General features: G+C 45.0%; 1 protein-coding gene across 1 annotated transcript in view; it reads left to right on the forward strand.

The window, feature by feature from the left end:
- The first annotated feature begins 370 nt into the window (after window positions 1-370).
- LOC116974372 (protein TBATA-like) overlaps window positions 371-15,986 on the forward strand; it is a 46,555-nt gene continuing 30,939 nt past the window's right edge. Inside the window, exons 1-2 of the mRNA XM_033022752.1 lie at window positions 371-501; window positions 7,303-7,378. Coding sequence (XP_032878643.1) covers window positions 7,314-7,378 — 65 coding nt within the window. The 5' untranslated portion in view covers window positions 371-501; window positions 7,303-7,313. The remainder of the gene's footprint in view (window positions 502-7,302; window positions 7,379-15,986) is intronic.

Genomic DNA, 15,986 nt, shown 5'->3' on the forward strand with positions numbered 1-15,986 from the left:
CTATAGCTCAGGCCCTCCAGTCCTGGCAACATCCTGGTAAATCTTCTTTGAACCCCTTTCAAGTTTGACAACATCTTTCCTATAACACGGTGACCAAACGGACAGTTTGCCTGTTGAGACAGATATTGTCTTGACCCTAAGTTACAGGAACAGTGATGGCGCTCACTGTTACTTCAAGCTGTTGCCAGTGTCATTGTGAGGTTGTTGAGACGTCGAGTACAGTGATGTGGGTTAGTGGGCGCGGTTGGTTATCGCCTGATTCCAACCTAATACTTCAAAGGTGTCATCCTGAACTCACAGGTGGGGTAGCAGTTTGTATAATCCTCTCCCCACCCACCCTCCCTCCCACTCTCTCTACGTCTGACTAGTTCCGAGGGCGGAGACTGAGGGGAAACAAAGGTTTATGATCGGGTCTGCGTGTTGTACCCAACAGGTTAACAAACAAGGCGACCGACAGCCGCCCCTCGCACAAGGAGAGGCGACGCCTCTGCAAGACCCAAGGTAACGATAGCTGGACACAGTGCTGGAGGAACTCAGCGGCTCAGGCAGCATCTATGGAGGGAGCGAGCGGGCGGGGAACGTTTCGGGTCCGGACCCTTCAGACTGATTCATAATAATAGGTTGGGAGAAATCAATGCAGATCAATACTGTCACGGGTTGACGGTAATAAAGTGAGTGGATGTATTGAATTGGCGCCAACGTTTTATTGTGGAAAACATCAATTGAATAATATTGTGCCTTCGCTCTCCCACACTCTCTCTCCCCCACACTCTCTCCCCCACACTATCTCTAACCCACACTCTCTCTCCCCACACGCTCTCTATCTCTCCCCACACACACACTCTCCCCCCCCCCACTCTCCACCCACTCTCCCCACACTCTCCCCACACACTCTCACGATCTCTCTCACTCCCCCACACACTCTCTCCCCCCCACACGATCTCTCTCCCACACACTCTCTCACGTCTTCTCCCCCACACACACTCCCCCACACTCTCCCACCCACACACTCCCCCACACACTCTCTCCCCCACACACTCTCTCCCACACTCTCTCCCCCCCACACTCTCACAATCCCACACCCCACACACACTCCCACACCACACACCTCTCCCACACACTCTCCCACACACACTCCCCCACACACTCTCTCTCCCACACCCCCCACACTCTCCCACCCACACTCTCTCCCACTCTCTCTCCCACACACTCTCTCTCCCACACTCCCTCTCCCACACTCTCTCTCCCACACACTCTCTCCCCCACACTCTCTCCCACACACTCCCTCTCCCACACTCTCCCCCACACTCTCTCCCCCCCCCCCCCCCCCCCCCTCTCTCACTCACACATACACACATTTAATATTGGTTTACGATATGTGGGTGAAAAAGATTGAGTATCGTTTTAAGATTAGGCTCCAAGGCGTTCCAAAGGTCTGAAGAAGGGTTTCGGCCCGAAAGGTTGCCTATTTCCTTCGCTCCATAAATGCTGCTGCACCCGCTGAGTTTCTCCAGCATTTTTGTGTACCAAGGGGTTCCAAATCACTGACATTGACGAATACAAGGGTCGGGTCTCTTCCTCGGACTGATTCTTAACATAGCGCTGGAGTGACTCAGCGGGAACTCTCTGGAGAACATAGCTAGGCGATGTTTCAGATGGGGACCCATCTTCCGTCTCATCCTGAAACATCACCTATCCATGTTCTCCAGAATTGCTGCCTGACCCGCTGAGTTACTCCAGCGCTTTGTGTTTTGGTTCGTATCGGTAAGTGGAGTTCCTTGTGTCCACACAATAATGCAAGCTGGCGATAAATGAAGTGAGTGGAATTATTGTATTAGCGCCTCAGTTGTATCATTTTCTCTCACACCATCATCAACGGAACAACGTTCTACCTTCACACACGCAATGCATCCTGATTTGAGTCTGAAGAAGCGCCCCCACCCGAAACGTCGCCTATTCCTTTTCTCCATAGATGCTGAGTAACTCCAGCGCGTTGTGTGAGTCTACCTTCGGTTTTAAATCAGCATCTGCAGTTCCTTCCAACACATCCTGATTTAATGTTGGATCATGTGTGTGTGAATGAGATAGAGTGTGTTCCTAAAATTAGGCTCGAAGCGATTCCAAAGCACTGACCTCTTTCTCACTGCCGGAGGGAAGCGCCTGGGGCATATGTAATGAAAGAGAAGTTTCCCCTCCTCCTCCCCCCCTCCCCCCCACCCCTCCTCCCCCCAAAACTATTTCGTAACAATCGCTCTTTCTTCGACTATTTTGTGCCCTGGGTGGACAGTATCTGTACACTGAACTCCGCGTTATCCGTGCCTCTGCAGAATGGCGAGGGGGATTGTTTCGGGCGAGTATTCAAACATTTTTTCCTTTCGACAGATGAGGGTTAAACATTAACAGGACAAAAATTGTTCATACTTTTTTCCTTCTAAAAATTTGTTTTAAACCATATAAATTCCAAGGCCATTAAAAGAGATGACTAGATTGATTGGTGACCAGATTTATGGTTGACACCGTGTTATATTCATGGTCCGAGTCTGGCATCTCCTCAGAGGTGAGATAGACCATGGTAGATAGACATTGCTGTTGCCGGCTTGGAAGAGTGCAGGAGGGTTGAGGGACTATACACTAAGGCATGAAATAGGCGTGAAATCTTTCGGACGGTTTCAATTACATCATAAACCCCGACAGTGAGGCTTGACCAGAGGAGCTTGGAGGCCACAGACAAGAGAGTTGTTATGTCTGGTGTGGTGTGATTCTAGAAATTAGTTAGCAAGGTTTGCTTTCCAAGGTATGGAAGTTTTTAATTCCTACTGGCCCACCCTTCATACATAACATGTCTATTCACGAGTTATGGCTTTGATATCGGGGCAGAACTGAGAGAGTAAAGAGTCAACTAAATTATTGGGCCAAGTTTCTGATGTGTTTCTAGTAGGGTTTCCATTTACTGAAGGAAGTTAGTGGTCCCACCCAACCCTATGAACATTGAATTCTCCAATTTTAGATCACCCCTCCAACTCCCTCTCCCCATCGCCCTACCCTTTCTCCCTCACACCACCAGCCTCCCTCCCCCTTTCTCCCCCTTGCTCCTACCTGAACATGTACCTATTTCTCCCCTCCCCCTCCACCCACATTCTTTAGACTTTAGAGATATAGCATAGAAAAGTATCTTTTTTAGAGATACAGCGTAGAAATGGGCCCTTCGACCCACGGAATCCGCACCGACCAGCGATCACCCCGTATGCCAGTTCTATCCTACACACTAAGGGCAATTTGCAATTTACAGAAGCCAATTGACCTACAAACCTGTGTGTCTTTGGAGTGTGAGAGGAAACCGGAGCTCTTGGAGAAAATCCATGCAGTAACATGAAGAACGTACAAATTCCATGTAGGCAGCACACGGAGTCAGGATTGAACCCGGGTGTCTGGCACTGTAAGGCAGCAACTCTACCACTGCGACACTTGTTCCTTCCTTCCTTCCTCTGGCTTCACAATTTGCAACTCTTCAATTATTTTCTCTCACACCTTCTGTTTTCATCTCTGGCCTTTGTCCAAATATCTGCCTATCAGGAATCTCCTTCAATTGTGTCTACCTATCACCTGCCATGCTTTGTCTTGTCCTGCCCCTCCTCTCTCCAATCATTCTTCCCCTCCCCCTTTACAATCAGTCGGAAGAAGGGTCCCAACCCAAAACGTCGCCTGACAATGTTCTCCAAAGATGCAACCTGACAGCTGAGTTTTTCCATCATTTTGTGATCCTTTTTAGTGATCCTGATGGTCCCCATTTCATTCCAGATTTATTTAATTTCCGTCTGCTGTGATGGTGGAATTTACAGTTGGGTCTTTGGATACTATGTCCAAGGTCCTGGAAGGTTAGTCTGATACGTTAACCAATGTGCTCCCCACCTGCTGTTACAGCTGAAGAAGGGTCCCGGCCCGAAACATCGCCTATCCATGCCCTAAAGAGATGCTGAGTTACTCCAACACTCTGTGTTCTACGCAAGGTTCCAGCATCTGCAGTTCCTTGTGTCAAACTGTTACAACTCTCAATCAGAAGGTGGCACAGTGCGCAGCTGGTAGATCCGCTGCCTCACAGAACCAGAGACCCGGGTTCCATCCTGACCTCAGTGCTGTCTGTGTGGAGTTTGCATATTCTCCCTGTGACCACGTAGGTTTCCTCCGGTTGCTCTGGTTTCCTCCCACATCCCAAAGACATGCGAGTTTGTAGGCTAATTGGCCTTTGTCAATCACCCCCTAGTATGTAGGGAGTAGATGAGAAAGTGGGATAACATAGAAGTAATGCGCAGGGATAGATAACGTGGACTCGGTGGGTTAAGGGCCTGTTTCCTTGTTGTATCCCAAAACTAAACTAAACTAAACTGTTTTCTGTGCTGTACTGTTCCATGTTCAATGATGCTAATCTGGAGGTTTGGTCAGTGCATTGTCAGCAAAACTCTTGGTTATTGAGAGCCTTCAATTATAATATCTGAAATTGTTGATAAAATAGCAGTGAGTTTATTGGCACACAAGTTGTATAATTGTTGCAGTGTGAGCCGCAAGCTCAAACTTAAGGCTTCTCTATCTTGTACTGTCCATGACCTATGAACAGTTTGATAGTGCGCAATGTCATAGTCTTATCTTTAACCTTGGCTTTATCACAACAACAATTCGTAGGAAACAAGGGTTTAGTTTAGTTTAAAGATACAGCGTGGAAACAGGCCCCTCGGCCCACCGAGTCCACACTGACCAACAATCATTCGTACACTAGTCCAGTTTGGCATCCTATACACTAGGGACAGTTTACCGAAACAAATTTAAGTGCAGACCACGTTTTTGGAGTGTGGGAGGAAACCAGAAAAAATCTACATGGTCACAGGGAGAATGTACAAGCTCCATACAGACAGCACCCACAGTCAGGATTGAACCCGGGTCTCTGGCGCTGTAAAGGGCCTGTCCCACGAGCATGCAACTCCATGTGGCAAGCGCGACCTAACGTGGTTGCTTGAGCCGTACAACCTCGCGGGGCCGGTCCCACTTCGATCGCCGGAGCCGTATGGAGTTGAGCGGAGCTAGTCCCGACATCACGCGGGGCTCCGAAAAACTGACCGTGTTCAAAAATTCCGCGCAGCAACGGCCTGCCGGCCTGCAGCCGCCTTGAAGCCGTACGCACCACCTCGACGGGCATACGCAGCGTCTCGACGCCGTACGCAGCATCTTGATGCCTTACGTCATGCGCGAACTTCCCCGCGGACTTCGCTCGAACTTCACGTCACTCACTCGACCTCCGCGCGGCCCCCGCTTCTGGTTTGGTCGTGCTCGCCGCATGCAGGTCGCATGCTGGTGGGACCAGCCCTGTACGGGGATCACTCGACCTCCGCGCGGCCCCCGCTTCCGGTTTGGTCATGCTTGCCGCATGCAGGTCGCATGCTCGTGGGACAGGCCCTTAAGTCAGCAACTCTACCGCTGCACCACTGTGCCACCCCCCACATTATAGAGTCGTACAGCTCAGAAACTGGCCCTTCAGCCCATCATGTACATGCTGACCTTTTTGCCCATCCTGTTTCCCCCTCTAGATCATCATCCCTCCAAGCTTTGCATATTCAGTGTCAGTCCAAATATCTTAAATATAGCGATTGTATCTGACTCCACCAACTCCTCTGGCAGCAGGATATCTAGAAATCAACCATTCTCAATGAACAAAAAAAATAATCTCCTCAAAAACCCTTCCCCTCATAAACCTATTCTCTCTTAATCACACAAAGCTGAAATAAAAGCAAAGAAGGTCGGAAATTGGGGCGGCACAGTGCTGTTTCAGTAGAGTTGCTGCCTTACAGCTCCAGAGTTTGATCCTGACTGCGGGTGCAGTCTGTACAGAGGTTGTACGTTCTCCCTGTGACCACGTGGTTTTTTTCCCGGGCGCTCCAATTTCCTCCCATACTCTAGATACGTACAGGTTTGTAGGTAAATGGCTTTGGATAATATTGGAAATTGTCCCTAGTGTGTTCAAATTGTTCCACGCCGTATCTCCAGGGTCTAAAGTCTAAAAACTCAAAAGGCCAAGGAGAGAGAGGCATAGAGTTAACATTTTGGCTTTTGCTAATCCTTTGTCATACAGTCATACAACACAGAAACAGGCCCTTCAGCCCAACAAGTTTCATGGCAAAGCATCCACCCACATTCCTCCCTCAGGCTTCACAATTCGCAACACGTCAATCCTTTTAGTCCCGCACTTCCTGTTTTAATCTCTGGTCTTTGTTCCAAACATCTGCCGATCAAAAATCCCCCTCGCCTGTGTTCATCCATTACCTGCCACACTTTCAGCTGCCCCTTCCTCCTTCCAGCTTTCTTCCCCCCCCCCCCCCCACAATCAGTCTGAAGAAGGGTCCCAACCCAAAAATGTCACCTATCCATGTTCTTCAGAGATGCTGCCTGACCCGCTGAGTTACTCCAACACTTTGTGGCTTCTTTAGTAAACCAGCATCTGCAGTTCTTTGTTTCTATCTGGTAAGTAATAGGTGGAAGATAGACACAAAAAGCTGGAGTAATTTAGCGGGACAGGCAGCATCTCTGGAGGGAAGGAATGGGTGACGTGAGGGGTCTCAACCCTCCAGAGATGCTGCCTGTCCCGCTGAGTTACTCCAGCTTTTTGTGTCTATCTTCGGTTTAAACCAGCATCTGCAGTTCCTTCTGACACAAGTAATAGGTGGATACTGGCGAGAGGAGATTTTGATTCAGAGATGGGTGCAGTAAGTTACAAATGCTTGAGGTGAAAAGGAGACAAAAGGGACGTCAGATAAGGAGAGGTGAAATGTACACCAAAGGGATGGATATAGGTGGAAGGGGACAGGGTGGGTGGGTTAAGAGGCAGGATAGTAAGACATGGGCGCACACACAGTAGATCTAATGCTGTCTAACTGTTTAGACGAAGTTGCTGCCAATCTTTAGGATTCCCCTCATCCATTCCTTGTTTTAGCAATTAGCAACAGAGACAAACCTGAAGGATGTCACCTTTAGACCACGCATTGTAGTATAAACTCTGGAGATTATACAAGAACACCACCTGGTTAGTAGACATCAGGCTTAGAGGCATAGAGTCATGCACCACTGGAATAGGCTCTTCAGCCCAACTTTCCCATGCCGACCAAGATGGCCCATTTGTACTAGTCCCACCTGCTCAGCTTTGACTCATATCCATCTAACCCTTTCCCATCCATGTACCTGTCCAAAAGTTTCTCCATCCAGCACCGGAATTGTCTTTAGCTGCGAATTCACCTTTTGCTTCCTCTTGCTCTTCTGTAGTGGTGTGAACCATGTCTGAGGATGTCATGATGCCGTCAATGAATTTTCAAGTGGGGCCCACCAGTTTCAAAATGAAGTAAGTTTGAACTTTTTCCTGCACATCTTTTTATGTAAAGATTGCTATTGCATGAGTCAAGTCAACAGTGTTTAATTGCCATGCTCACCAAAATGTCCCCTTCCTTCTACACCTCTCCCTGTGGCTTTACATTTCACGCCTCCTCTTCTTTCTTTATCTGACACCATTTTGTCTCCTTTACACCTCCAGCCTCTGTCACTTACTCCAACCATCTGCCAATCACTACCTCGCCTGTGTCTCCACCTATCACTTACACCATAAGACATAAGAGCAGCATTAGGCCATTTGGCCCTTTCAGTCTGCTCCGCCATTGAATCATGGCTGATCTATATTTCCCTCTCAACCCCATTCTTCTGCCATCTCCCTGTAACCTTTAACACCCTTACTAATCAAGTACCTATCAATCACTGCTTCAAAAATACTCAATGGCTTGGCCTCCACAGCCATCTGTGGCAATTAATTGACCACCCTCTGGCTAAAGAAATTCCTCCTCGTCTCCATTCTAAAGGTACGTCCTTTAATTCTGAGGCTGGAACCTTTTAATTCTGAGACCTTAATTCTGGTCTTAGACTCTCCCACCACTGGAAGCATCCACATTCAGGCTTTGTCCTGCTCCACCTGCCTTTTCCAGCTTTCTTTCCACTACAACTGAAGTCTGAAGAAGAGGCCTAACTTGAAATGTCATTTGCCCATTCCCTCCACAGTAGCTGCCTGACCTGCTGAGTTCCAGCACTTTGTGGTTTGCTCAAGATTCTATTATGTGCACATTCTTGTGTCTCCAGTACGTGCTGCAGCTTTACAAGCCCATTTATGCAATAACGCAACAAATAAAAGTGCAATCACCAATAATGCAATAAAGAAATAATGGTGTGTAATTAGACCATAAACGCAAGTACATAGTGTAACCAAAGCTAACGCCGCAGATGTACATTGCTAACGTAGGGTTGTGGTCAGGGTTGTGCAAGGTGGTTCATGAGCCTGATAGTTGATGAGAAGAAGCTGTTCTTGGATGTGAGGGTCATGGTTCTCGGGCTCCTGTAACACAAAAACACCTGGATAGCGAGAGTGAGGAGAGCTGTCAAAAGCTGCCTGGTGTGGGGCTGCCGAGAATGAAGGGTGACCCAGCGAGGGGGGAGGGGGGGGGGGTGGGGGTGGTAGGTAGACAGAAATGTTTGATGAACTTTTGTAATTTTGTTTGCGCCATAAACGTAGCGGCTCCTGTTTACTGCGAGGTGAAGTCTGTCATAGAGTCATAGAGTGATACAGTGTGGTAACAAGCCCTTCGGCCCAACTCACCCACACCGGCCAACATGTCCCAGCTACACTAGTCCCACCTGCCGACACTTGGTCCATATCCCTCCATACCTGTCCTATCCATGTACATGTCTGTTTCTTAAACGATGGGATAGTCCCAGCCTCAACTACCTCCTCTGGCAGCTTGTTCCATACACCCACCACCCTTTGTGTGAAAAAGTTACCCTTCTGATTCAGATTAAATCTTTTCCCCTTCACCTTGAAGCTATGTCCTCTGGTCTTCGATTCCCCTATTCTGAGCAAGAGACTCTGTTCCTCTCATGATTTTGTACACTGATTTTGTCTGCTGTATGATTTTACCAGGTTGTGTGCAAAACAAAGCATTTCACAGTACCTAGGTACATGTGACAATCAGTGAATCATTGAATTGAATATTTCTCTCTTCCTCGTGTGTGGCTTCAGTTTCCCTTTAAACATTTCTTGTTAACAACCTCTAGTTAAAGAGGTTTAACGGTTGGATTAATAAATGACTCTTGTATGATTACGGACACTGGTCTTGGTTTCTCCTTTTAATATGTTCCCTCGATCTCTCCTGTCAAAGTATTCCACGATTGTCTTTATTAGGACATGGACATTCCCCTTCAGACCACTGAGTCCACACCAACCATCAACCATCCACTTACACTAATTTTATCTTAATCCTATTTTTTATTCTCCTTGAATTCCCATCCACCCTCCGCCAAATGACATCCAATATTAGGGGCAATTTACAGCAGCCCGATTAACTTACCAACCAGCACATAGAACACTGAACAGTACAGCACAAGAACCCACCCTTCACCCCACAATGTCTGTGCCAAACATGTGATCAAGACCAGCTCTTATCTACATGATCCATTTTCCTCCATTCCCTGCATATCCAAGTACCTATCGAAAAACCTCAATGCCTCCACCACCACCCCCGGCAGCATGTTACAGTCACCCACCATCCTCTGCACAAAAATAAACACTTGCCCTCCACATCTCCTTTCCACTTTACCCCCTCCCCCACCTCACCTTAAAGCTTTGGCCTCTGGTATTATACTTTTCCATGCTGGGAAAATGGTTCAACCTGATCTATTCCTCTCATAATTTTAAATACTTCTATCAGGTCTTCCCACAACCTCTAGTGTTCCAGAGAAAGCAATCCAAGTATGTCATACTTCTCCCTATAGCTGAAACTCCTTAGTCCAGGCAGCATTCTGGTAAACCTCCTCTACCCCCTCTCCAGCCTTCCTGTAATGGGACAACCAGAACTGCATGCAGTACTCCAAATGTGGCCAAACCAAAGCCCTATAAAGCTGCATCATGATATCCTGATTCATATACACTCTGCCCTGTGATGAAGGCAAGCATACCATATGCCTTCTTTACCATTCTTTCTACCTGTTCAATGGGTCAATGATGCTTTATTATCACATGTGCAAACAAACCCTGATATACTGAAGCATATCCTCAATTTGCAAGTGTACAGAAATAGTCTAGTGAGACCGCATGCAAGAGGCTCCATGTTTTGGGGCCATTTTCAAAGTCTAGTCTGTGCTCTAGATCTTATGAGCGGTGCCCGATCCAGGCGAGTTCCAGGGCGCTGCGGGCCTCCAGCCATCGCCTCCCTAGGACGCCACGTCCCTCCCCTCGCCAGTTCACCTTTGTGCCCTGGAGGCGCCTCCTGCAGCCGACCTCGAGGGCGCGGTAGACCAGACTCCGGTTCCCTCTCCTCTCCCACCGGCCCCGCTCCTCGCTAGCCACGTCCATTGAGCACAAGATCCCCCTGTACACCAATGCCGTTGAGGGTCATGCCATTAATTATATATTTTCTTTCCCCTTACATAAGAGCAACATCTTTGGGAAACGGGAGCATACACTAGGAGCTCGTACAGTGACAAGGAGAATGGACAAACTCCACACAGACAGCACCCAGGGTCGGGATCGAACGAGGTCCCTGAAGCCATGAGGCGGCAGCAATGACTGATGTGCCACCTTGCTGTCCATGGCTTTGTAGATTTCCATTGCATGGGTCAAATCTGTGTTTAAAAGTGCAGCCAGGTGCTCCCACATACTAAATGCTATCAGTGTTTCTACCTGTTCCTCCTCTTCAAGCCGGGGGGACCCAGTGGAGGGGGCGCTGAGAATGAAGAGGGGACCTGGCGGGGGGCTGCCTGCTGCCACGTGTGATAGCAGGCCTGTCGTTGCGAGCAGTATATAAGACTGTTCTTTTTTCTTTTTTTTTCACTTAAATGTTTATTGATTTTTAAGAGATATTTTCAAACCAGTGCAACACCATCACCATAAATAAAACAAAGTAAGAAAAACAGCAATCAAAATAAAAAAAATAAGTAGCTGGGGGGAAAAAAAAAAAAAGAAGTAAATAAATTAAAAAAATTGGAATAAGACCGTGTGGTTCACTTACCAAATTAAAAAAAGAAAAACCATTACATTGATTAGTTATCTGGAGATAATTCAACATTCATACAAACACACCATCTAGTTCTATATAACGCAATCTTCCCATATCTAGCTCGGCATTTATCTAATTGGTGTCATGGCTCAAATAAACAGTCCATTTTTCCCAGATCTTCTCAAATGAATTCTCCTTGACCGTCAAGGAATATGTCAATTTCTCCATATTTCTCCAATTTCTCCATATGTCTCCAGATGTCTCGCACACTTTCTAACCACTGTTCCTGTTTTGGACTTTTTTCATTAAGCCACTGCCTGGTAATGGCCTTCTTACTTGCTGCAAGCAAAACTTTAATCAAATATGTATCTTCTATTTTTACACTATCTTTAATACGCCCCAGATACATCACGGCAGGTATTTGGGATTTTATACCCCAAGATATTTTTTACAGCTGCATTAACATTTTCCCGGTATGGCCTTATCTTTACACAGTTCCAGAAAATATGCGAGTGGTCTGCCTCCGTACTCCCACACAGCCTCCAACAGTGTTGTTGGACAGCAAGTTGTCTGCTTTTTATTTTGGTTGTTATAAAAAAGCGAGATAGATTCTTCCAGCAAAATTCTCTCCATACTAGTGAGCTTGTGGATGAACATTGTGTTTCACACATTTGATACCATTCTTCTTCTGTTATTTGAATCTTTAATTCTGCTTCCTATTTTGTTTTTATGTAGAGCGTTGATTCTCCCCCGCTTTCCACCAGAGCTTGGTAGAAAGCAGAGATGACCTGATACCCCTTCTGTTTGTATGCATCCACAATCACCTTGATCACATTATTTGAAGTTTCATCTAGTTTTGGCCTTATCTCTTTTATAAAGTAGTCTCTTAATTGCAAGTATCTAAAAAAATCTTTGTTTTCGAGACCATACTTTGATTTTAAATCTTGGAAGCTCATAAACTCGCCATTTTCTGAAACTGTATACATTGCCGTTATGCCTTTTTGTGCCCATTCTTTGAATCTTGAATCATACACCCCTGGTTTAAACTTTGAGTCATATGCGAACCACTTCAATGCGTGAACCCCTCTTTTTAATTTGTATTTTTCCACTATAACATTCCATATTTCTAACGTAAATGCTACTATTGGATCCATAGCATGTCTCAAAGCCCCTCTCAGATTTTTGTCTCTCACCAAAATCTGGGTCTGGTAACCCTGTATCTCCCTTTCCATTTCTTTCCATCGAGATTCATAATCAGGTCTACACCAACAAGCCAGAGGTCTGAGTTGAGCTGCATAAAAGTATTTCTTCAGATTTGGTAAAGCCATTTTTTGCCAATTGCTTTTCGGCAGTTGAAGTGTTGTTAGTTTTATTCTTGGTTTTTTGCTATTCCAAATGAACCTAGAGATCATTTTATCCCAGGCTATGAATTTATCTCGGGGAACATTAATTGGGAGAGATTGGAATAAATATAGTAGTTTAGGTAGGATATTCATTTTTACCGTTTGTATTCTGGCACTGAAGTCTAGAGGAAGGGTCGACCACCTCTCAACAGCCTTTTTTATGTTTTCTTCAATTTTGTTATAATTAGTTTCAAACAAGTTGGAAAGTGTTTTGGTTATAGTTACACCAAGATACTGCATCATTTTAGAGTTCCATTTCAGATTATATGCATCTCTGATTTGTTGGGATGGAGAATAATTGAATGAAAGAATTTGTGTTTTTGTTATATTCAATTTATACCCTGAGTAGTATCCATATGTTTCAAATAGATTCATTAGATTTGGGAGACATATATCTGGTCGTTCAAGAAAAATAATGACATCATCAGCGAAAAGACCAATTATATGTTCTTTCCCCCCTATTTTGACCCGCTGCAGGTCTTCTCTCTGCCTTATTGCTTGTGCTAAGGGTTCGATATACAAAACGAAGAGAGTAGGAGAAAGACAGCATCCTTGCCTTGTGCCCCTCTCTAACTGGATCCTTTTTGATATGTTTCCATTTACCTTAATCCTAGCTGTAGGCTCCTGATATATTGTTTTAATACACCAAATTGCATCTTCATTGAAACCAAATCTCCTAAGACTTGCCTCAACTTTGACCACTTTTAAAACAAGACTGAAAACTTTTATGTTTACTTTAGCTTTCAGCTAAATCTTAACTACATTGCACTTTTAACTTTTTCACTTTTTATAATGCATTTTTAATTTTGCTTTTCTTTTCTTTTAGTTCTTCTATTTTATTTCATTTTATTATTTCATTTATTGTATGACATGTTTTTATGTGAAGCACTTTGAGTCTGCCTCGTGTATGAAATGTGCTATATAAATAAAGTTGCCTTGCCTTGCCTTGCCTTCATATTAAAATACCCAACTAACACTATCAAAGGCTTTTTCTGCATCTAAACTGACCAGGACCATATTTGTATCCTTTTTTTGAGCATTATCCACAATGTGGAGGGTTCTTCTAATATTATCCTGTGTTTGACGCCCCCGAATAAATCCAGTTTGGTCTTCATTAATCAGATCTGGTACAAAAGTCTCGAGTCTTTTGCAAATGATTGAGGTAAATAGTTTGTAGTCTACATTTAAAATTGAGATTGGCCTGAAATTTTTACATTGCTCTTTGTCTTTGCCTTCCTTGTGTAAAATGGTAATAATTGCTTCCTTCCATGATGGGGGAGCCCTGCCCTCTTTAAGGGTCCAGTTAAAGCAAGACAGGAGCAGAGGTGTTAGCTCTTTCTTAAAGGCCTTGTACCATTCTGGTGGAAACCCATCGCTGCCTGATGATTTACTAGCCTTGAGTCTACTGATTGCAGCTTCCAGCTCCTTAACCGTAAATTGTGACGTAATGGTATTATTTTGTATCTCACCAATGGATGGCAGATCAAGTGAGTTAAGAAAACTTCTCATTGTCCTTTCATCAGCTGATGGTGGTTTAGAATAGAGTTTCTTATAGTATTCTTCAAATATTCTTTCAATCTCATCTGGCTCATGTGATAATTGATTGGTTTTAGGATCTCTTATTTTATGAATTGTATTAGAGGCCTGCTGTTTACGCAGGCGTCTGGCCAGGAGTCTAGTTGCTTTTGGACCTGCTTCATAATAGGTCTGCTTTACGAATCTTGCCCATTTTTCCATATCTCCCCTGAGGATCTCATTTATCTTCCCCCTTTTTTCCTTAATCTGTTTTAGTACCAACTGATCCTGTATGTTTTTTCTCCAATTCTTTCAGTTTTTCTACTTTATGTTCAAACGTAGCTAGCCGGGCCTTTTTTTGTGATGATGTCAGGGCGATCAGCTTTCCACGTATAACTGCCTTCATAGCATCCCACAGTATTACAGGATCCACATCCCCGTTATCATTCTCTTCTATGTACCTTTTTATCTCTTCCCTTATTTGTTCCACATTTGCCTTATTATTCAAAATACCCACATTGAGCCTCCAAACAGTATTTCTTTTTCTACTATTCAGGTGTACTGTCAAGCTGATCGCACTGTGATCAGATATATCTGCCACCCAGATTTTACACTCTGTGATCCTGTGACTTTCACCCGTATTCATTAAAAAGTAGTCAATCCTGGAGTAGACTGAGTGAGGTACTGAATAGTGTGTGTAGTCCCTTTCTAAAGGGTGAAGTTCTCTCCAAACATCAATTAGGCCCATTTCCTGTACTGATGTGTTAATAAACTTGGTCAGATGCATCTTGGGTTTTTTTAGACTTGTTGTATCCAAATTATGATTCATGACCATATTGAGCTTTGAGCTTTGTCCATCTCCGGTGAATTCTTTCTTTCTCGTCCGTCACGTTTCTTTTGACTTCTAGTTGTCGCTCCCCCACTCATTCCAAAACAGAAAACTGTGAATTATGTAGCAATTAGTGAATTAAGGGAGGCTAGTTTTAAACTTGCTATCGGGAGCTCGAAATTAAGCAGCCATCTGCTCGCGTCGCCACCGGAAGTCTATATAAGATTGTTCAATAAACTCTTTGTACCTCTGTCGGGGACAGACACGTGGTGACGCTTGTGTACTGCCTAGGTAAGGTCTGCTGTACGATTTTACCGGGTTGTATGCAAAACAAAGCATCACACTACCTGGGTACACGTGGCAAGTATCATCGTATCATCGAATCATTGAAGCAGGGAGCTCCCTGTCATCAGTGATGGTGGCATCATAGCCTGGATCAGCCACTGAAACCATGAACGAGTAAGACTTCTGAGTGCAGACACAAGGATCTGCAGATGCCAGTTTATTAAAAAATGACACAAAGTGCTGGAGTAACTCAGCAGGTCAGGCAGCACCTCTGGAGAGCGTGGATTGGTGATGTTTTGGGTCGGGACCCTTCTTCAAACTACAAGAAACTGCAGATGCTGGTTTACAAAGAAAGTGACAAAGTGCTATAGTAGAAAGGCTGCCAGCATCATCAAAGACCCGTACCAGCCTGGCCACGCTCTCATCTCGCTGCTACCATCAGGAAGAAGGTATAGAAGCCTGAAAACCGTGACCTCCACGTTGAAGAACAGCTTCTTCCCAACAAACATCAGGCTCTTAAACACTGCACAACACTAACCTCAACAACTGTGATCTTCTATGCACTGTGTCTTTGGTTGCACTACGGACTTTGGCTTTTGTATTATTAACTTTATCTACTATTACAGTTATCAATTTATGACACTTTGGATTATTATATATTTGCGTGTTATTGTATACAGTCCTGCAAATATGAATTTCATTGTGCTGTTGTCAGTACATATGACAATTAAACCCTCTTGACTCTTGGCAGCATTTTCCCTCCATTCCATCATAATTCTTTAACCAGTTATCTTGTGTATACTTCCCTCGCTCATTGGCCTTGCTGCTCAGGGAAATAGTTATATACCAGCCACCTTTCTGGGCTTCTCGTAACTTTGCAAGAAA

Source organism: Amblyraja radiata, chromosome 1, assembly GCF_010909765.2.
Source record: "Amblyraja radiata isolate CabotCenter1 chromosome 1, sAmbRad1.1.pri, whole genome shotgun sequence".
NCBI classification, from domain to species: domain Eukaryota; kingdom Metazoa; phylum Chordata; class Chondrichthyes; order Rajiformes; family Rajidae; genus Amblyraja; species Amblyraja radiata.